The sequence below is a fragment of the Podospora pseudopauciseta genome (assembly GCF_035222475.1).
Source record: "Podospora pseudopauciseta strain CBS 411.78 chromosome 5 map unlocalized CBS411.78m_5.2, whole genome shotgun sequence".
NCBI classification, from domain to species: domain Eukaryota; kingdom Fungi; phylum Ascomycota; class Sordariomycetes; order Sordariales; family Podosporaceae; genus Podospora; species Podospora pseudopauciseta.
In genome coordinates this window covers 460843-480428 of record NW_026946666.1, presented here as the reverse complement: position 1 = coordinate 480428, position 19586 = coordinate 460843, and the positions used below count along the sequence as shown (strand labels likewise).

General features: G+C 52.2%; 5 protein-coding genes and 2 non-coding genes across 7 annotated transcripts; 2 read left to right on the top strand and 5 right to left on the bottom strand.

Annotated features, from left to right (window-relative positions):
- Positions 1 to 1666: 1666 nt before the first annotated feature.
- QC763_501700 (uncharacterized protein) lies at positions 1667 to 2932 on the bottom strand (the record flags this gene model as incomplete). The annotated part of the gene is made up of 1 exon (XM_062912763.1): positions 1667 to 2932. One exon carries the CDS (start codon positions 2930 to 2932, stop codon positions 1667 to 1669), a length of 1266 nt encoding a protein of 421 aa, XP_062763881.1.
- A 1320-nt stretch (positions 2933 to 4252) lies between these two features.
- Positions 4253 to 4325, bottom strand: QC763_0080460. The gene has a single exon. It is a non-coding gene; the product is annotated as a tRNA-Arg (tRNA).
- A 2417-nt stretch (positions 4326 to 6742) lies between these two features.
- QC763_501710 (uncharacterized protein) lies at positions 6743 to 9624 on the bottom strand. Its single transcript, XM_062912764.1, has 4 exons — positions 8997 to 9624; positions 8542 to 8938; positions 8082 to 8477; positions 6743 to 8021 (listed from the first exon to the last, which is right to left on the bottom strand). The coding sequence occupies exons 1-4, from the start codon at positions 9248 to 9250 to the stop codon at positions 6900 to 6902; spliced, it is 2169 nt and encodes a 722-aa protein (XP_062763880.1). The 5' UTR covers positions 9251 to 9624; the 3' UTR covers positions 6743 to 6899.
- A 623-nt stretch (positions 9625 to 10247) lies between these two features.
- On the top strand, positions 10248 to 15989 carry QC763_0080440 (uncharacterized protein). Its single transcript, XM_062906093.1, has 8 exons — positions 10248 to 10835; positions 10895 to 11214; positions 11268 to 11481; positions 11541 to 12030; positions 12088 to 12288; positions 14507 to 14816; positions 14869 to 15573; positions 15686 to 15989. The coding sequence occupies exons 1-8, from the start codon at positions 10428 to 10430 to the stop codon at positions 15906 to 15908; spliced, it is 2871 nt and encodes a 956-aa protein (XP_062763879.1). The 5' UTR covers positions 10248 to 10427; the 3' UTR covers positions 15909 to 15989.
- Positions 15990 to 16017: 28 nt separating this feature from the next.
- Positions 16018 to 16089, bottom strand: QC763_0080430. The gene has a single exon. It is a non-coding gene; the product is annotated as a tRNA-Arg (tRNA).
- Positions 16090 to 16249: 160 nt separating this feature from the next.
- Positions 16250 to 17543, bottom strand: PSF3 (DNA replication protein). The gene is made up of 2 exons (XM_062912765.1): positions 17388 to 17543; positions 16250 to 17325 (listed from the first exon to the last, which is right to left on the bottom strand). Exons 1-2 carry the CDS (start codon positions 17427 to 17429, stop codon positions 16780 to 16782), a joined length of 588 nt encoding a protein of 195 aa, XP_062763878.1. The 5' UTR covers positions 17430 to 17543; the 3' UTR covers positions 16250 to 16779.
- Positions 17544 to 17656: 113 nt separating this feature from the next.
- Positions 17657 to 18915, top strand: SOD2_2 (Superoxide dismutase [Mn], mitochondrial). The gene is made up of 3 exons (XM_062912766.1): positions 17657 to 17971; positions 18128 to 18393; positions 18454 to 18915. Exons 1-3 carry the CDS (start codon positions 17842 to 17844, stop codon positions 18748 to 18750), a joined length of 693 nt encoding a protein of 230 aa, XP_062763877.1. The 5' UTR covers positions 17657 to 17841; the 3' UTR covers positions 18751 to 18915.
- The last annotated feature ends 671 nt before the right edge of the window (positions 18916 to 19586 follow it).

Sequence of the window (19586 nt, the reverse complement as noted above, 5' to 3'; positions counted from 1 at the left end):
TCATCGGCCGCCGTTGTACCTGCTTGAGACTCCGAGGTGATTTGGACGGCCCAACGTTCTACCGCAACGCCCTCCAGCGCACGGCAACCCCAAGGTAGGCTGCTGGGAAAGACCAGCTCCCCTTGTCGATCACGGATTGCAATCGTACCTGACAGCAGCCGCGGGATTACCTGATCGGGAAAACACCAACCAACTCTTGGTGAGGTCAATGTGTACCGCTATATCCGTTAGATCTCCCCAATTAGCAGTCATGATCGCCGGGTCACCAGTCACCAGTCAAAGACGGGGAAGCCGGCCGCCGAAATACAACCGAACTTGGCATTTTAGCATTCAAGCCATCATATCAAGATGCCGGCTGTGATAAGGTGACATGATGGACGAGCGGGACAGGATAACAGCTGGTTAGTTGTGAAGGATCAGCAGTACTGGAAGACGCTTACGTGAATGAAGCTCCGGCCGGGGCTGCAACTGAAGCACGCTCAATCGTTTCGGCCGGAAGAAATCCCACGCGTCCTCCGTAATATGTTCGAGAAAAACACACCGGAGATTCGGGACTCATCCCCACAAACGTTCGTTATTAGTTCGGACAATATACAGATATATCAAGACTTATTGCCATTGACCACACCACAGTCCACCGGGCACTCGGTTGGAGGTATTAGTAGCCCACATAAGCCTATGAACTGGCAGAAGCAAAGAACACAAAGGGATGTCGTGGCTTGCAGAGGCAATCGAACCCGCCAGCTCGGTTCGGCCCGCACAAAGGAGCTTGGCAATGTTACACGCAAATCTCAACGCTGTGTGACCTGGGGGCAAAGGGATTCTGGTTCCAGATTCTCCCTTAAAGCATTCAGCTTGACGTCTGCCAGGATCAGTCAAGATCAGAAAGTGCCATCTTCGACATGCTTCTACCGAGGTCTCAGCCAGCAACTCCTCGCGCAACCTTCCAAGAGCTTCAACACTGGCTGTTTGCAGGGAACAGTCCTCCTGACAAGACTCGGCCCGGTTTTTCACAGCTGAGAGTCAGGAGGCACAAGACATCCCGTGAGAGATGCTAATCCCCTCACTACTCGGGTTAAATAGCGGTTCCGAGGCAACGATGAATGGCGTCGTGTATAGCAACAGCGGGGGTGCTGGGCAAGGAGGCTTCTGGCATGCTGGAACTTGAGTTGGGTTTCTGTGTGATGGAAACAGGAGCCGAGCATAGCACGACCAAAAAAGGGGCGGAAATAACGCGCAGCTGAACTGTGTCGTATGGCTTCAAACTCTTGATCTGAAATCAAGAAGTCTTATGCCGTGGAATTGGAGGTGGGAGCTGACGTGGTCTGCAATGTATCAGAAACAACAAGATGTTGAAGACATCATTGAGGGCCTCCAAGCCCAAATTGCCACTGCTGCCAAGGCTCTCAGCCACCCGAACGCCATTTATAGTGGGGATTCAGCACCTACAACGCAGGGGCACCATGCCGTGGCTTGCTTCAGCACGTCCACGGCCCAGGTTGTCACCTACACCTATGTCGTCTTCGAAAGTTGTGTGAGTCTAGCATCAACCATCAACCTGTCAACGGCTACGCGCATCCAATCTAGGTGTCAGAAGATGTTCTTATTCTCAAGGTGAGTACTCCATATGCTACAATACGCTCTACCTAATTCCCATCCCAATCGTTCACCATTTTGCTTCCTCGTCGCTGACATCACCCGTCGCAAACAGCTCCAGGAATATCCTCGACCTGTCGACACCCTGCTCGACCAATGTGCGGCGAACATCGATCATGAATGCCTCGGGACCACAAATGTAGTACTCGGCTCGAGAGTCACCCAGGAACAAACCGCGCTCCTTGTCCAACTTTGCCAGATCCAGCCGCATGTCTCCAAACTCGTAGTGTACCCCAGCGCGGTCCTCAGGGCCAAGCGTGCGCAGGAACACATTGGCCGACACGTTCTCGTTCTCGCGACAGATACGCCGGATATCGTCAGCAAACGGCTGTGCCGCGCTCGATCGTGATGAATGGATCCATGATGCTGGTCTCTTGGACCCCGCAGACACGAGGCTGTCAAGGATGGCCTTGAGCGGTGTCGCACCAACGCCGGCGGATACCAAAACGACCGGGACACCCTCCTTGCTTGCGTCCTGGGGGTCCACAAAGAACTCGCCCTGTGGATGCGACAGCTCGACCTCGTCGCCCACGGCGTACTGGTCGTGCAACATGTTGGAAACAAGGGCAGGGGCGCTCGGCTCGAGGGCCTCCTCTCGCTTGACGCTGATGCGGTAGTACTCTCCCTTTCTCGGGGCTTCGCTCAGGCTGTACTGTCTGCTCTGCAGGTACCCAAGCTCGGGCACCGGCACCTGCAAGCTGACGTACTGACCCGGCATGTACTTGGGTAGTGGCGTGGCCCCATCGCTGGGGGCGAGATAGAAGCTCGTGATGGTGCTGCTCTCTGGTACCTTCTGGGTGATGCGGAACTTGCGCCAGCCGACCCAGCCGTCGGCGGCGTTCGACTTGTACATCTCGCCTTCTCGGTTGATGAAGACCTGGGCAAGGACACCATAGGCGGCAATCCAGGCGTCGACGATGTCGGCGGTGGCTGCGTCACCGAGGACTTGACCGATGGCTTGGATCAGGTACTTTCCGACGATGTCGTATTGCTCAGGGGTTACTTGGAGGGAAACATGCTTGTGGGCGATGCGTTCCACGGCATGTGTCAGCTTGGGGAGGTCGTCGATATACGTCGCATAAGCCAGAACAGCGCCGGCAAGTGCTCGTGGCTGTCGACCTGTTGTTTGGCTGGTGGTGCTGAAAAAGTTGTGAAGTGCTGGAACATCTCCGATGAGGTTGTTGTAGAAGGTGGTGGTGATGGTTACGCCGTGTTCTTTGAGAACTGGCGCTGTCGCCTTGACAATGGCGATCTGCTCGGGGGTGATGGCTACCATGGTGAAGGATATCCAGTGGTCTATCTGACTTGGCAAAGCTTGATGAGTGGCTATTGGAAGGGGAGACTGAAGTTAAAAGTCTGGACAAGTGTAGCGTCTCAGATTCCCGACGGTCGGCTCAAGTGGGGAACTGGGGAAATCTGGGGATATGCGTTGTGACTCTGGTCCACTCTAGACTTGATGGTTTGGGATATTGAGATTGTTTTCCTTGACCATGGAAGGGTATTTATCCTTCTCTACATCCTGTTGTTCTCTCTGCCTTTCTGTCATCCCATTGCCTTCCTTCACTTTCCCAGCCATTGCGCAGAGCTTTCTTGGTCTCGCCTAGGGGGTGTGGTACGATACCGAGTGCCGTACGATCGACATTGACAAGCGCATCTCCGAGGGCCGATACTCCAACAAGACCGTCTTTTTCTTGCGAGTTGCAAAGCAATTCTCCCGGCTGGGCAATTCCTGCAATATCCCTCGTGTGGACATTTGAGGCTCGATCAGCTGGATCAGCTCACTATTGCTAACAGGAAGGCCGAGTCAGCAGTTGCCAGTAACAATTGCATCTCCGCGGCGGGAACACCCGTTCCTCTCGGAACCCACTGTAGCATCGCAGTGGGGCTCTGCTGAACTCCTGTCAACATGTCGACGAGTCCCGACTTTGACATTTGTCATTTTACCACATGGCAAAGCAGGGCGCAGTTTGCCGCCGTCTTTTATTTTTGTCTTGTTGTTATTCTAGACCCGGTGGTTCCGAGCATTGTCTTCCCCAAGGTGTGGATAACATTCCCCCAGAAATCCCACGAAACCACTCCTCCGTGCTGGTGGCCATGGTGCTACGGGCACACTGATGTCCCCATCATCAACTACCCTGAAAGGACCTGATAACAGAACACAGATCGCCTGCACGACGTCCTCCCATGCAACCCCCAATACACCAGTAACCCTTCTTGATTGGCATTGACACCTGCAACCTTATCTTGACGTTGCTGTCACACATCGCGTTTGGGCGATCTTTGCCGGAACTGAATCGTGGAGGGTGCAACGTGGAGGGTGCGGCTTGGAATTGGGGGTTAGGGTTGATGGCAGCCCCTTATCTCCGAATATCTTCCTACCCAGGCCAAATCCGTGCCGAGAAGGCATTCTTCCTGACTGCTTGAGCTCTGAAGTCTACTGTCATCTGGACTGTTTTTCCCTACTTGCAAACCCCAGCCCATGATTCGGTGGTGGCCCCACTCGCTCCAGGGTTGATATCGGCAAGGAACACCCACGCACAAATTCTGCATGTCAAACTTGAAGCCTCTATCCTGGAGGCAAACACCATCACAGCAAGGTCTGCTGGCGTAATTGGAAGCGCGTCTGACTACGAATCAGGAGGTTCCAGGTTCGAGCCCTGGGTGGATCGTCGTGTTCGCTTGAGCTTGGGTTCAAGAGCAAGGGAGATATTTTTGATGCTTTTTTGCTCTTGGTGACATAGCTGCTATCACCTCAACTCTAAAAGTTACAAAGTAGCAATGTTCCTGGTTTCTTTTTGACCTCCTGCCGGTCGGGAAAGTGACGTGGCAAGGGTTGTAGCATGTGTCCTCAGTTGAGATGCTACACCTAACATATGAACAACAGTCGTATATGGCTGATATGTGTGGAGAGTGTAGTTTGCTGTCATCTCTGGTGACGAGGCGTGCGAGTAGGAGGTCATGCAAATGAAATTCCAGACCCTGTGAACAGTCACCAGCTCCGTCATGTACGGCTCATCATGCCTTCCTCCTTACCACGAGGAGTCCTTCCACCCCCGTACAATGAACTCCCATCTTCAGGGTACCCAATCTTCTTATGCTTTCACTAACGGTCTTCTTAAAACTGTGAGTTGTGTAGGTGTGACAAACCACGGTCAGCAACAAACATATATATACCCCAGTCTCTGTATGAAGGGGTCAGCCTTTCTTTTGTAAGACTGGTCATCATGTCTTTTCATAACTCTGGAAAAGAATGATGAGATTCAGTAGCCTTCTAACAAGACAGGTCAAATAGCTCAGTAGATTTGTATGTTTATCCAGTTAAAAGTGTTGTGTGATGGGAAACAAGACAGACTCATTAAGAAAAGCTCGAACGCACCTTCCCCCTTTTCCATCAACCTTGATGACTTTGCTAACCAGCTGTGTGCACAGACTGTCCCATCATGAAGCAGAGGTCTTGAATCTGACAAGTCGTGATTTCCCACCTTCATTTCCCTAAACACACATATAAAAAAAAACAAAAAAAAAACAAAAAAATACAAAAAATAAGAAAACTGACCCTAACCCATTGTATGTTTACATATTGTTTTTGTCCCAGCATCTTCGATGTTTACCATTTTATGATCATTTTGGAATTCAGAAAAGCTTGTAGATGCCATGTATGCGCTTTTCAACTGGTTTTTACAATGTTTGGATGTTTTCTTACTCGCTCACAGTCCCAAAATCCACAAGTATGTTGCGCCTTTGAATGAGTTTTTGACATGCTTGGATGGTTGCTAATGCCGCTTACAGTTCGGAAATATTCAGGCATGCCGTTTCCAAGGGGGATTTTGATAAGCTTGGATGACCGCATACACGCTTGCGAACGACGCGATGATCGTTTTGAAATGCTTCTGACACCGCTCGCTGCAGAAACGGACGGAAAACCCAAAAAAAGAAAAACCCCTCGGTGCGAACGAGGAAATCGTCGTGAGCAAACGGCTTGGAGAAGAAAAGCTGGGATAAAGCTAGGATGGAGATACTGACTTGAGTTCTTTGAAGAACTTGGTCCTTGTCCTTGAAATCGAGGTGTGTCGAGCATTGGACATATTTCCGGCGATATAGGTTGGCTAAAAATCCATATAGAACGAACGCCGCAAAATGGAGGTGTGTTTATTCCATGGAACACGCGAGGATTGACATGAGCTGACTTTGTTTTAACAGTTTACTGACGAGCCGGGCCAATGTAAGCTTTGATTTTATGGGGGTTTGGTAGGACTGGACGAGTGGCTGATGGCCATTCTCACGTATGAACGGGTCTGCCCAGTCCAGCTCAATCAATGCAAATTCTGTATATGGGATCTTTTCCGATGTCTCCAACATTGTAGAGATCAATTGACCGGTTTTTAGCACTATTCCGAGCTCGTTCCCGTGGGTTTTGCCCTGTTTGAATAGACCATTTTCTATCGAGGCTGATATCGGCAATAGGAAAAAAAAGGAGGAAATTACCGCATGTGTTATCATGATGGAAGCCCGCTGCCATGCATATAAGCTGCTGATTAGACTTCGTTGTGTATGTAGCCTTGTGTGGAACACCACCGAAGTATGGAAGCTTTACATCATACGAGCTTTGACCGGCGTGCTAAGTATATTACAGGCCCATGAGAAGAAATGAGCGAGGCCAAGGTGATTCCAATCCCCTTTTTAAAGAGAGATGTGTCACGACCTTTCTAATCTCTTGCGCAAGAGGCTAGACTTGAGGACTTACTCGTAAGTTCTTGTCTTTACTGTAGATCTCTAACCGGCGTTAGCTCACATGTGTCTCTAGAAGGAGCTTCCGGCTGAGGGCTCGGAGGTGAAAAAGAAGTCTCGCTTATGTCAGAAGCATTGGACTATCGCTGACATGGTATAGGACCCCCCTACACACCGCGAGCGCAGATCACGTGAGGCGGAGTCGGTAGCGTTCGGTTGGGTTGTAGGTGTTCGGTATAGGCCCATATTAAATGAGAGTGTAACTAACACGGGGGTGACGGGAACGATTGTTAGATCAACTGGGGTGTTAGCTCCATATTTAACAGGCACTTAACAGAGGTATCAACGGTGTTGGTGACGATCGTGATTTTCTGTAATGATTCTGGCATTGAAAATGAAACATAACTGAATAGTACTGGAATGAATATATAGATGAAGAAAGCGAAACAGGTCAATATATAGAGAGACTTGCAAAAACTCCTTGTTTCCAAATACACGTAGTGCCATCTGGCTACCTAGAACGGTGTTGCTGTGGATGGCGGACGAGAACTTGACAGCGGCCTAGACGTTAAGCGCGGCGGCAGTGTCGACTGTGTTGCTGAACTGTCCCATGATTTTGTAATGAATGAACGAGTGGTTGCTTGAAGCCGGGTGCTTAAATTTCGAGTTGTTGGCGTTGATGATGTTGCCCTCGATGTCGTCGTTGCCCTAGATGTGGTAGTGGTTCGCGTTCCTCTGCTCGAGGTCGATCGGGTATTGGTTGCAGATGAGCGTGTACTTGTGCTCCGAACAGGCTGGCTGGCGGTCCTCCAGTATTGATCCAAGCCATCCATGATCTCATCGGCATGCCTATAGGCGTCCGACGCAGCAAAGTCTTTCACCTTTTGGTCAATCGCCGCTTCTGAGAATGGCCCTGTCCGCGCGGTAAAGTCTGCCATGGCAAATGGCTTTGCCCTCCACCTCGGCTCCATGGGATCCAAGAACTTGGCAGAGAAGTTGTTGTACCCAAAGTCAGGCAACGCAGTAACATTGAATGCGGCCATCATATCGTCGTCCTCGTGGATGAGGTTATGGCAATGGAACATGTACACGCCGTCCCAGGGAGCGTAATGAGCCTCCACCAGCACCGTTTCCTCTCTCCCAAGCCATACGACATCCTTGAGCCCCTCACTTTCGTATTTCTCCACGCGCCTACCTTCCCGTCGACGCCAGATAACCCGAAAGTCCACCAAATGCACGTGAATTGGGTGAGACCAGCCATCGGTAGTGTTCTCCAACTCCCAGATCTCAACCGTGCCGCGGGGGACATTGGCAAGGATACGGTTGTTGGCCTCCGCAAAGCCAACGCCATTGATGAGCCATTGACCGTTGGCGCGGTGGAACTTGAAGTGCTGGTCAATCTTTCTCCTTGTCTTGGGACGGGGAAACGGAACGGTGCGTAGTTGGGCAGGGACAACGGAGGTGTCGGCGCTGGCAGTGGTGTTGGAAACCACAAAGCGCATGACCTTGTCTGTGTCTTGGTAGTCGTCCTCGACCCCGGCGCCGCCGGCTTTGGCAAAGTTGCGGAGCTCGATGGTCTGTCCGGCGTAGGGGGAGAAGTCGAAAACGATTTCATAGCGCTCGGCCATGGAGATGTACTGGCGACCAACTGGTTAGCTACCATTTCAGGGAAGAAAAGAGACTGGGAGGAGACAAACCATGTACGAAGTCTGAACTGGCTTCTCCAACAGCCCCGAATCGCTAGCAATGACCTTGAAGGGAAGTTTGGCGTTGAGCCCGCCGGCATTGCTTGTCTTGACAAAGTATAGCGAGAACGATCTTGACACGGCCGCGTTGAGGAACCGGAACCGGTACTTGCGTGGCTCGACGTTCAGAAAGGGCCACGGCTGCCCGTTGACGTGGATGACATCACCCCAGAGGCTGATTCTCTCCCCGACAGTGGAGAACAGTGTCCCGTCGAGGTTGTACTGTTTGGCTGCGAGGACGAGGGGGATGTCGTATTCGCCATAGCCGGAAGGGAGGTTGAGGCCATCTTCTGCTGGGTCGCGGACGAGATACACGCCTGCTTGGCCCATGTAGGCGTTCTCTGCTGTCTGCGGTTTTCATATGGGTTAGCCGTGCCATGACTTGGAACTTGCAGGATGGAGAGGAACAGACAATGTGCACTGCGTGGTCGTGATACCACATCATCCTGCCCGACTGCCGGTTCGGGAAGTAATAGTCCTTGTACTCCCCAGGGGCGGTGGTGTCCTCGGCCCAACCATCAAAGGGAGCGCGAGAATAGGATCCGTGGAGGTGAACAGAGCTGTTGGCGTGGGCTTTGTTGACGAAGCGAACGACGGACTCGGTCCCTCGTGGCACCATGATGGTGGGACCGGGAGAGATGCCATCGTAGCCGACAAGATTGGCGGGACTGAGGTCCGGGTAGATGGAGTGCTGGAAGGGCTTGATCTCAATCTCGTAGTAATGCACAAACCTGGGAATCGTGGTGTTGGCATTGGTAAGGTTCGAGAAGGGGGAGGTTATGTTGGACAGAGTGGGAATTTTGACAATTCTGGGAGGTGTCAGTCCGATGGTAGGGACCGAGGCCAGATAGCAGCGCGAGGACTTACCGGGTGGGTTGCTTCAGAGGAGGGATAGGAAGTGGGACTTGGAACATGAGCGGGTAGTCTGGGCTCAGGTTTGGGTGCTTCCTCTTGACCAGATGGTGGTCCTCTGTTTCTGAACGAAATCCGAGGTGATCATGGCTGCCCGTGATCTTTTCTGAAGAAGCATCTTCAGGACGATGCAAGAGGTGGGCTTTTGAAAGATGGGAGGCCAGTGCCACTGCAAGGGTTGGGAGCTTGAGATAACTGAACAGCACCATGGTGGACGATGGCAATGTCGAAAACAGATCACCGGCGATAGCATCCAAGGCCTAGATATCCCGCTGATAGATTTGCTCACCCAGATATATGAGGGCATCTCGATTTGCCTCGCTCGGCTCGAGTTGCCATCTCTTCTTCCAAGCCAATGCCCAGCCAGCAACCTCGGTCTGTCAGATCCAGATGAACTCATCTCGCACTTCGTTTCTTCTTGCGATATTCTCAGTGGCGAAACAATAATCCCGATGTAGCCATGGTGTGGTGACGAACTGGTGGTCAATGACACACGCTCTTGTTTCCATCTTTAGATTTCTAAGGGGTGTGTGGGGGGCAGACTAATACGAGACGTCCGTGGGCGTCGGGGGGGTGAACTTCGCTTCGGCAACTACCGCCGCTATCGCTCAGCCCTGAGCAAATTTAAATACCCGATAGTCCCATGCAGGTCGATCCTCGATGCCGATATGGGCACCCTCCAGCAGCCAAACTCGGCAGAGAGCGGCGTCTCACAACACCCCAGCACGTCATCGGGAAGAAGCCGAGTGGGCGTGACCCCTATTCCTTCCCACGCGACGGCCCGCTCTTGGACTGTTAATGAGCCCCCTCGTTTTGCCCCTTACCTACTCTGGATATCATCGGCTATACGTTGAACCTTTCTTTTTCTGTCGGGTTACACCCAAGACAATGTAGACTGTTGCACGAGTCTTTGCCATCTCCAAGCAGGAATCTCAGCCGGGACGAGACGGAGGAAATTTCCTACAAGTTCTACCTGAAATGGTGGAGGTGTGAGATCTGTCCTAATAACTAAAGAATTAACGTCGGGAAGAAAGATTTAGCGAATCTCTGATGGTGGGGAATAAAGCTGCAAAGGAAGCGGCACATGATGTTAGACTGGCCTCGGCTCTGTGATAGCCGGCATCTGCTCGCTTAACAGGAACCTATATGTTTGTTATGTTGTATTCTCATGGATCCTATTGACACAAGGCCAGACTCTAGATTCTCCTGATGGATGAGTTCATCTCAGAATATTGTCTATAGCTCGCTTCTACCTTGATGACCAAGCCGATGGGCAGGTCGAGCCGAGCTGGAATATTTGCCCCCGAGTCACGAAGAAGTGAGCCAGAGAGCCATGCCTTGACAGATTGGAGCTGCCGCTGAGAAGAAACATGGACTATTACTGTGATGACTGAGCCGTCGCAGAGAAGAGCCTATATAAGACATGAGCGTCAACAGAGACTTGTGCTGGCTCTATGTCAGGTACCCGTATCCGTCCTTGACTCGCTCAGCAACACTGCCATCATGAGGTGTCACATCTTCACCTCGATCCTCTCTTTTCTCTTTTTCTCTTTGTTCCTCCCTTGTGTCCTCGCCCAGGTCCTCCGAGATGACTCTCCTATCTGGGTACAAGGAGCGTTCGAGGACGCAACCGTCACCGCCAATGACACATCCTACAACGCCGGCGGTACAATCACCGTCAACGGCTTCGTTTTGAACATCCCCAGAAACCTCTTGGTCCAGTTTCCTGCCGCGTGGGTGCCGTGGAGAGACTTTGTCGCGAGCAAGTCAGACTTCATTGGGTTTGAGACCTTGGTAAACAGCCCCTGCTTGCTGTCGACTCCAAGTTAGCGGCTGGCTAATACCTGTTACAGGTCATGGGCAACACTATCGAGGGAGACCCCCGTGTCGGTCAGGTGGTCATCACCGAGTTCTTCGAGGGCCTCAGCTTCGGCTTCATCGAGTCCCTCAATTACACTGATGGTAGCATGAAGATCGAGAACGGACCTACCGTCCGCATCAGCGATCCCAACGGTGTCTTCTCTGTTGGGTATGACGGTGCGCCGTTCATGACGGCGGATGATCAAAGTCCCAGCATCACTGCGTTTTCAGGATTTCCTATGTGTATCCCCCGCAACGGTTCTGATCCCTTGTGTCCGTTGAGCAATCGGCCTACTGGCCGTCCCGGAATCTTGTAAGCGATCCTCAACATCGTGGTCAACTCAGCGTTCTGACTGTCACCCTTAGCCGCGCCCCCGACCCATTGGTCATGGCCCCCTTCCTCCCGGGCGATCTCATCACCTTCAGTGGCTTCCGGCGCGGCGACGAAGTCATCGCCTTCAGCATCGTCGCCCAAAACGTTCAGATCACCACTGGCGATGACATTGTCTACATCCGCATGGAGCTCGCTCTCCTCGGTATCTTCAGTCCCAGCCCGGCAGCTGAAATCGCTGACTCCAGAGTAAGCCCCCTGACCTCCCCTCCCCCCACACAACCATACCGGTGCTAAACCCCACCAAGTTCATCGGCTTCTCCTCCAACCCCCGCACCTCGGTAACCCTCTACGCCCTCGACGTAAACCCCTGCACAGGCGAGACAACAGAACGCATGATCGCTGGCGTCGGTCTTCGCGGTGGACGTAACTTCCAGAACAAGTTCGAGTACCGCAATGAGATCCTGTTTGGCTACACAAGGGAGTATCGTGCCGTAGCTGAGATTGACGGTGTTCCCATCACCCGGAGGACCAGGAACGGAATTCTGGCAGGGAGCTACATCCAACCTGTGAACGTGTGGGTTCAGACCGAGATGGACATCCCGGGGTTGTTCGCCAACGGCGTGCCGTTTGAGTTTCGGGAGATGGAGTTCTTGACCAAGGGTGTTGGGAGGGACGAGAATGCGAATGTCTGGGGTCCGTTGGATCCGTTTCCGCAGTCGTTGGTGCCGATTTCTGCGCCGAACTGTGGAGGAGTGAACTCGAGGAGGGGAGCCGAAGGTCGTGAACCTATCAAGGGTAAGTCAACTGGCGTGACATATGGAGTGCAGGAATAATATGGTTAACCTGGGTTAGGTCCTGTGAGATCGCGGATCCAAAGACGGAGGACGTTTGGGTCGCGATTTGGCCGAATGAAGGCTGAGGCAGTTGCTGGCGCGGACAACAAAGGCACCGAGGAGCCAGAGGTTGTTGTTGCTCCTGCGGAAATCGCAGCTATTGAGGAGAAGGCGGAGCTTGATGCTGTGTTGGAGCAAGATCAGATTGAATCTTTGTTTGGTGACGGACCTCAACTACAATGATGGCTGGGATGGGTTCGACTTCTCAGGTTTGCTACTGACAGGAGCCAATTTGGCTCAAGTACCTAAAGTATCGGGTACCGACCTATATAGCTATGTCACGGTTCAAGAATACCTACAGATTCCTTTGCCAACTTAAACTCTTTTGGTCAAAATGACTCTGCCTAGGTGCCTAAGGAACTAGAGACAATGCCGATCCCAAGGCTGGGCTCACTCTCGCTGGTGGCCACTTTCAGCGCTTTTCGGAGGCAGCCAACTCCAACCCAAGCCACGAATGCCAACACACCGACACGAAACCTCATCATCTTCGCATTGTCACAGTGCATCTGGCCGACCATCCGTTGTCTTGGGTTGACAAGAGCTGATCTTGGATTGGGGCTCCGGGAGAACCTACGGATGACTGCCACAGCTGTGCTACTTCTACGAAGGCGCGGCAGCCCCCCCCGGCATATTGTAAATTGGTGAACCCAACTCCAACTAATTCTTGGTGGAAGCGCCGGAGTTCCAACCGCTGGTCCGAAAACCCGGATGCCCAAGGACATGACGACGACGACGACGAAGCAAGATCACCCCTGCTAGGAGATGTCCCCTACTCTGACGAAGCGTCACCCGCCAGCAGCCTTGATATCATCGACCGTGCCTCGACACGAGATATTCATGGACATCGAAATTTAAATCCATCAGATGACCAACTCGGCCGTAGGAGTCCACGTCCTGGTGGCATCAGGTCTATTGGCAGCGCCAGGGAGAGTCGGAGGGGGAACGAATCCTATGTCGAGTTGATCGTCAAGATTCTCGGCACCATTGCTGTCTTCTCGTCATCATCAAACTAGTCTTTGTCACGTCACGATACCACTCGGATTTCAAACTGCCGCTTGGTGTTTGTCTATAGGATGGGTAGCAGTACAAGTCCTCGTTTTAATCGCCTATCGGAACCACGAAGTCTACCTAAGCCTGTCCGAAGACCCCATACGTCGCACAGTACAGATAGAGGACTTGCTGCATGAGAAAGCTCTCCAACGCGCCATCTCGACACTGATGATCCCTGTTCTCGACGCTCTTTAGATCTAGCCCCCTGGCATGGCCGAGAAAACTTGGCTATATCTGCATCTGGTTCATTTATCACATTGTAGTTGATCCGAAAATTGGAGAATGGTTAGGTGACAAGGTTGGACCTTGGATGATCATCACCGATTGGGGATCAACCACCAACCCTGCATCCTTCCAGAGGACAGCCAGTGTAAGACGGCAAACAAGTTTCATTTTCCGTGTCCGACAAGCTGCACTGATCTGGCTTGCAGGGACAGGTCTTGGGAAGGTAATCCGCTGGTGTATTATCCACGACTCTTACGAAGGCTACCGCGGGTATGTGTTCTTGCCAACTCTTCTTGGCACATAGACTCTTTACCTGTGGTTTTATCTACCCTGAACAATTTCTACTGAGTGTCTCGGTGGCTGGGTGTGGTGCCAGGGGATATCGCTGTTCTCCAATCTTCTTTTCACATGCCTCGTTTTCGCCAGGTCGTTGGAGACGTACGATAGCTCCGGAACTCATAAGCCTGAGTGGCTAGACTTGGCTGGGTAAAGTGAAACGGCTGTGATAAAGGGTTACAGTGCGCATCGAATAGGTTGGGGATAGCTCGCACTTGTGCGCAGTGGTTGACAGACGTTGACTGGACTTCGTGTGTGGGAGCTGCATCGTGAGGCAGAATATCTTTTCTCAACACCATCAATCATTTATGAGTGAGCTCCACGACAATTCTCTCCTAGCATGAGAACGCGATGGTTTTGCCCCTGGACCCCTGAGCTGGTTCCGGACGGCGGTCTGTGATACGTAATTTGCACTGCCCTCTCGGGATGCCTCCCACCAAAAGTTAGCGCTTGGAGCCGAGTGGCGAAAGGGCCAAAAGCACCCGTCTGGACTCCATTCACCATCCGACTGCATACAATTCACACGTATGGCACGTTTGTATGTCTCGTGTCTCAAAATTCATCACGATGATGCCCGCAAAATGAAACCAACAGACCGCCCGCAGTTGTTCGTGTCACCAACGAAGCTTTGGGTAACAAAGAAGATCCCCACGTGATGTCGGGCGTCCGCAGAGATGTGTAAAAGTTCATGATATTCAGAGATACTCAAATAAACAGCTCCAGAGAGCAAACAGCTACAACTATCAAGACTGATTTGTGGGCCACAGGGCCGAAGCCCTGGGAGCAATACCTCCCACACTTGACGAACCCCATACTCACATATAACCTCTCCCTACGGCCTCAGTCGCTGCTCCTCACCCACCTCACCGACGCAAGCATCGAAATGGCGCAACCACGTGCAAAACCCATCGAGCCTGGAGAACTCGACACTCACCCGGGCTATGCTCGGAGGAACGAGGTTGTCAGAAGGGCTGACTACCTTATTCAAAATTATCTCGAAGTACCTCCTCATATTCAAGCCGCATACAACATCATCACTAGTAGACGCCAAGATTGGGCCATGGTTGACAACGCGACGTAGGTCGAGAGCTGCTCCGTGATGTCGAACACGTTACTGAAATCGGTCTAGAATATGTCACATTATCGACTCACTCCCACCCGGGCTCACAGAGCGCAAAATTTACAGAAGAGACGACCTCAAGGAGCCCAACCCCTTGAACGAACCGGGCTACTACCAAATAATGCGCCGTATCCTCACCGCCGAACATATCTTCTACACAGGACCCCTAGCAGGACACATCCTTGAGCAAATGGGCGAGCCCGGCGGTCCTTTCAAGTACTACCTCAAACAATCCAACATCTGCATCACCAACCTCCTCCACTTCACCCGAGCCGTCTCCCACAAAGCCCAAAAGCCCAAGTTATCCCCCACCGAGAAGAAAACCCCGTCCCAAAGCTCCTCCAGCAAGCCTCCCTCCATCGACCCTCCACCCAACAACAGTATAATCCACCCACAGTTCCAGTACAACAACATCAACCGCCAATCCTACTTCTTCGAAGACATGTCCCGCGTCCTCCGCAAAAAACCAGACAACCACACTCAGCTCGAGCACCGCACCTTTCTCCTCCCCGACTCTCGATCCCCCCACGAGTACATCGACAAAGGAATCCTCAAAATCAACTCCCACACCCTCCTGTTCGACACAACCCTCAACAACACCCTTCTGAAACTCATCCAAGAGCTCGACGTCAGACCAGGTATCATCGTAAAAGAGTTCTCCTTCTGGCCAGACGGAGCGGACTCAAACCTGCCAGAGACACCCAGTAGATGGACGTAAGTTCCCCCCCTACATATCTTGTCCCTGTGAAAAAAAGACACTCGGTGCACCTATCATTAGTCGCCAATCCACACCAAGATACTAACAACACATGCCGTGGGGAAAAAGCGATTTCTACTCGGTCCAGCACTGGCTCTCAGACAACTACACCATCTACCCTTTCGCCCTCCCATCTCCCAATCCTCCCTCCGGAAGCGGTTTCGTAGCCTGCATGCCCAAAATCTACGTCCTCAAGAAAAAGACGTCGTCGCTAGGTGTATCGAAGCTTATCGGAAGAGCGAGGAGTCTTAGTAGGGGTGCCTCGCCATCTCCAGGGCAGCCATCATCATAGGAAGAGATAGTAGAATGGGAAAAGTGATTAGAAATCTACAATATCCCCAAAAAAACGGGGTTGAAAAAAAGGAATGCAAGCTGACCAGGTCTTGGGTCAACTCGTTTTGCACCCGACGTGGGACTCGAACCCACAGCCTTAAGATTAGAAGTCTTACGCGCTACCATTGCGCTAGCCGGGCTGGTGCTTTGTTAATGTGTTGCTGTGGAGCTTGCGTCCATGATTGCCACCGCCAACCCCAGCTCAAAAAGGATGGCAAAACCCTGACAGCTGAGGAAGTGCTCGCAAACTAAGACGAAACATCAAGTTAGTCCCAAACTACACAGATTTGATGGTTTAATGTTCTCCTGTATTGTGCATAATATATGTGTGCTGTCTTGCCACAGAATGAGCCCTACACCGGCAACGCTGTGCCGTGCGATATGGTCTACCATACCTATTCCACATTTTGACGCCTGCGCACCGTAATTCCCAGTTGTTCCGTATCTGGAATCGAAGAAGGCAATATCAGTTAATCTTGCGCCGATTACCGATTGAACTAGGTGTCCATCGGTCCGGTTTAAGGTTATCATACAGTTCTCTGCGCCATCCTTGGTTTGTTACGTCGAATTTGGATTTCAACAAATGGTTCCCCGAGGTCCAATGTGGGCCGGCGTGTCCACGACCAGCCAGCCCAAAAATTAGAGCATGAACCCATGCCATCAGGTAAGGGTTTGGTACAGCTGTTCGTACGGGTTGATCCCACAACAGGCGCTGGCCATATTGTAATTTCTTCGTTTCGTCAGCGGTGGCGATCTTTGGAATTGAAGGGATGGCGAGGGCGTGGGTTGGCTTCCTCCACCTCTTGCTTCAAGAGATTCTCCCCAGTCCCTCAGTTCTTCTTGATACTGTCCATCCACTCCTTCCCAGACTTGGCGCCGTCGTGCGCCTTTCGGAAGAGCTTCCTCTCCCACTCGTCCAGCCCTCTGAGGAACTCCTCACCAGCACCACCAATCCCAAGATTACTCCCCTCCTCTTTCCCTTTCCCTTTAGTGCTGACGCCCCCAACCTTGCGAGCATGTAATGAGATCTCGGTAGCGCGAGTGACGAACGTCTTGCGCAGGACACTCCCCAGCTCTTGTTCCTCAGATAAATCCATCATGTGTGTTGCAAGCCCGTAAAAATGGGCGCTCTGATCGCGTAATGGGACGGCTCGAGGGTCGGCTTTGAGGGCTTGAACGACGTCGTTTCCGAGAGCTCGGGGGAGGTCGAATGTGACAAAGGTCTTGTTATCGGGACCGCCGGTGTTGGCGATGACAAGCATTTCGGCGAGCCATAGTGGGAGGTTAACTTTTGTTCCGGCTTTGAGGGGTTGGTTCGGGGTGTTGTCAAGGTAGCCTAGGTCGGGAATGTCGAGCTGGAAGGTACATGGGATTTTCTGTGGCCATCAAGGTGCCGGTTAGTGACAGAGGGAAGGTTCGGAGGAGACCAGTCTGGTACCTCTGCGTCGGTGAGAATAGAGTCAATGTCGTAGTAAGACATAATGACGACGCGGTAGGGAGGCGATCCAATGCAAAGAATGAAAGAAACTCCAACCGCAAGTCAAACCTCGACTGGTCCCTGAATTTTGGGCTTCGAGAGGACGCGAAACATCCTGGAGGGGCAGTGCGCCTCTGTTAGGTCAGCGACGCTCGTGCCAGCAGGTGGCCCAGACAACAGTTCATACAGCCGAAACTGGGGTAGCTTGAAGTGGGGCAATGACGGAATTGTGACTGATAGTAACCGAAGCTTTCATCGAGGTTCCCTTCTGAGACCAGACCCGAACAAGTTTGACGTCCCAAGTCTGCATCATTTGAACTCAAAGGGTATGTTTACGGCACGCCTCCAAACTCTAAACCGCCAGACACTCAATTGACCCCCTATCTCAACAGCAAACACAACCATCACCATCACAATGTCTTCCACTCTTCTTCGCACCGTCCCCGCGCTCCGTGGAGCTCTCCGGGCTTCGGCTGTCAAGCCTGCTGCTGCTCTCGCCAGCACCAGCTTCGTTCGCGGCAAGGCCACTCTCCCAGATCTTCCGTGTAAGTGCTGAACAGTCAAGAGGTTAACTTGGTTGCCCTCTATGGGGCTACTCCCACACGCCAGCCACGCCGCTGCCACAATCTGTCACAATTGCCGCCACTAGCTAGCTACAACTTACCATGATAAGGCATTGTACTTACCTGTGCTGGTTACAGATGACTACAATGCGCTCGAGCCTTACATCTCCTCCAAGATCATGGAGCTCCACCACAAGAAGCACCACCAAACATATGTGACCGGCCTTAACACGGCGCTGGAAAATATCGCAAAGGCCGAGGAGAAGGGTGACTTCACCAAGGCTGCCTCGATTGCGCCTCTTCTCAACTTCCACGGTGGTGGCCACGTCAACCACTCTCTTTTCTGGGAGAACCTTGCCCCTGCCAGCAGGGAGGGCGGTGGTGAGCCTAAGGGAGACCTCAAGGTACGTTGGGCCCGAGCAAGAGTTTTAGAGATTGTGCTAACGTGTGTTCGTGTGATGCAGCAAGCCATTGAGGACGACTTTGGCAGCTTTGAGGACTTCCGAAAGCAGATGAACACCACTCTGGCTGGCATCCAGGGCAGCGGCTGGGCGTGGCTCGTCAAGGACAAGGAGAGCGACACTCTGAGCATCGTCACCCGCGCCAACCAGGATCCCGTTACCGGTGCCTTTGTGCCTCTTCTGGGCATTGACGCCTGGGAGCACGCGTACTACCTCCAGTACGAGAACCGCAAGGCCGAGTACTTTGATGCCATCTGGAACATCATCAACTGGAAGACGGTTGCCAAGAGATATGACTAAAGGAGCGGGAGAAGGAGGCAGACGAAATGTGTATTATGTAAATGAGAGCGTATTGCGTATGTAGGATGGGGGTTCTTTTATTGAATACCATTGACGTCTTACCTGTTAGTCCAGCCTCTATACGGATCATCGATCATTGTCAAATGTTCTGTAGGATTCGACTCGGCTCGGTCGACCGGCACCGACCCAAAATCCGACCATGTCTTTGGAGGATGTGAACGAGAAAAGCTTTCAGGGTCCCGTGATGTGTGGAGGCTGAAAATGTCTCGTCGGGACGTGACACCGCCGTCTCAACAAATACCGCCCTGGGGTGACACAGTAAAACAAAGATGGTGTTGTGGTGTCACGGGGGGTGTGGTGAAGGAGCAGCGTCGAATGTTGACAGGCCATCCTTGGGCGGCTTGGCCCGTGCAGTGTGCAGTTTATGGTCACCAAGCACTTGGCTTCAGAAGCCGAGTGGGGCACTCGTCACTTCCCCGTTTTGCCCCGCACCCTTCCATGGGACTCGGATCATCGGTGCCCCTCTTCCCCGCCATGCTAAGACTATTGTGGACGACAGTTGGAACATCCTCAGAGGACACAGCACGGAGTACGGATTATCCTTATTGTTGTTCATATTTGGTAATGATTTGAGTTGTTCAAGCTGCTCTCGTACTCAGTGGGTTGGCATACTTTTGCCTCTTCCGCTCTCTCCGATCGTATAAGTAAGTCATCGTATAGGTTACCATCTTGAGTGCAGGGACTTGCACGAAATCCTGGGATATGAGTCCTTCTTTCTCCCTTCCAAGCTTGTTGGCAGCAAGCAAGCACCAAATTGGTCGATACGGTCCACATGT

Coding starts and splice junctions, on each gene's coding strand:
- PSF3 (XM_062912765.1), bottom strand. CDS start 17,429: ATGTCTTACTACGACATTGACTCTATTCTCACCGACGCAGAG. Junction 17,326..17,387: donor CTATTCTCACCGACGCAGAG/GTACCAGACTGG, acceptor TGATGGCCACAG/AAAATCCCATGTACCTTCCA.
- SOD2_2 (XM_062912766.1), top strand. CDS start 17,842: ATGTCTTCCACTCTTCTTCGCACCGTCCCCGCGCTCCGTGGAGCTCTC. Junction 17,972..18,127: donor CACTCTCCCAGATCTTCCGT/GTAAGTGCTGAA, acceptor TGCTGGTTACAG/ATGACTACAATGCGCTCGAG. Junction 18,394..18,453: donor AGCCTAAGGGAGACCTCAAG/GTACGTTGGGCC, acceptor CGTGTGATGCAG/CAAGCCATTGAGGACGACTT.
- QC763_501710 (XM_062912764.1), bottom strand. CDS start 9,250: ATGGTGCTGTTCAGTTATCTCAAGCTCCCAACCCTTGCAGTGGCACTG. Junction 8,939..8,996: donor CCTCTGAAGCAACCCACCCG/GTAAGTCCTCGC, acceptor GACACCTCCCAG/AATTGTCAAAATTCCCACTC. Junction 8,022..8,081: donor CAGTTCAGACTTCGTACATG/GTTTGTCTCCTC, acceptor GTTGGTCGCCAG/TACATCTCCATGGCCGAGCG.
- QC763_0080440 (XM_062906093.1), top strand. CDS start 10,428: ATGACTGAGCCGTCGCAGAGAAGAGCCTATATAAGACATGAGCGTCAA. Junction 10,836..10,894: donor TCATTGGGTTTGAGACCTTG/GTAAACAGCCCC, acceptor TACCTGTTACAG/GTCATGGGCAACACTATCGA. Junction 15,574..15,685: donor GAGACACCCAGTAGATGGAC/GTAAGTTCCCCC, acceptor GTGGGGAAAAAG/CGATTTCTACTCGGTCCAGC.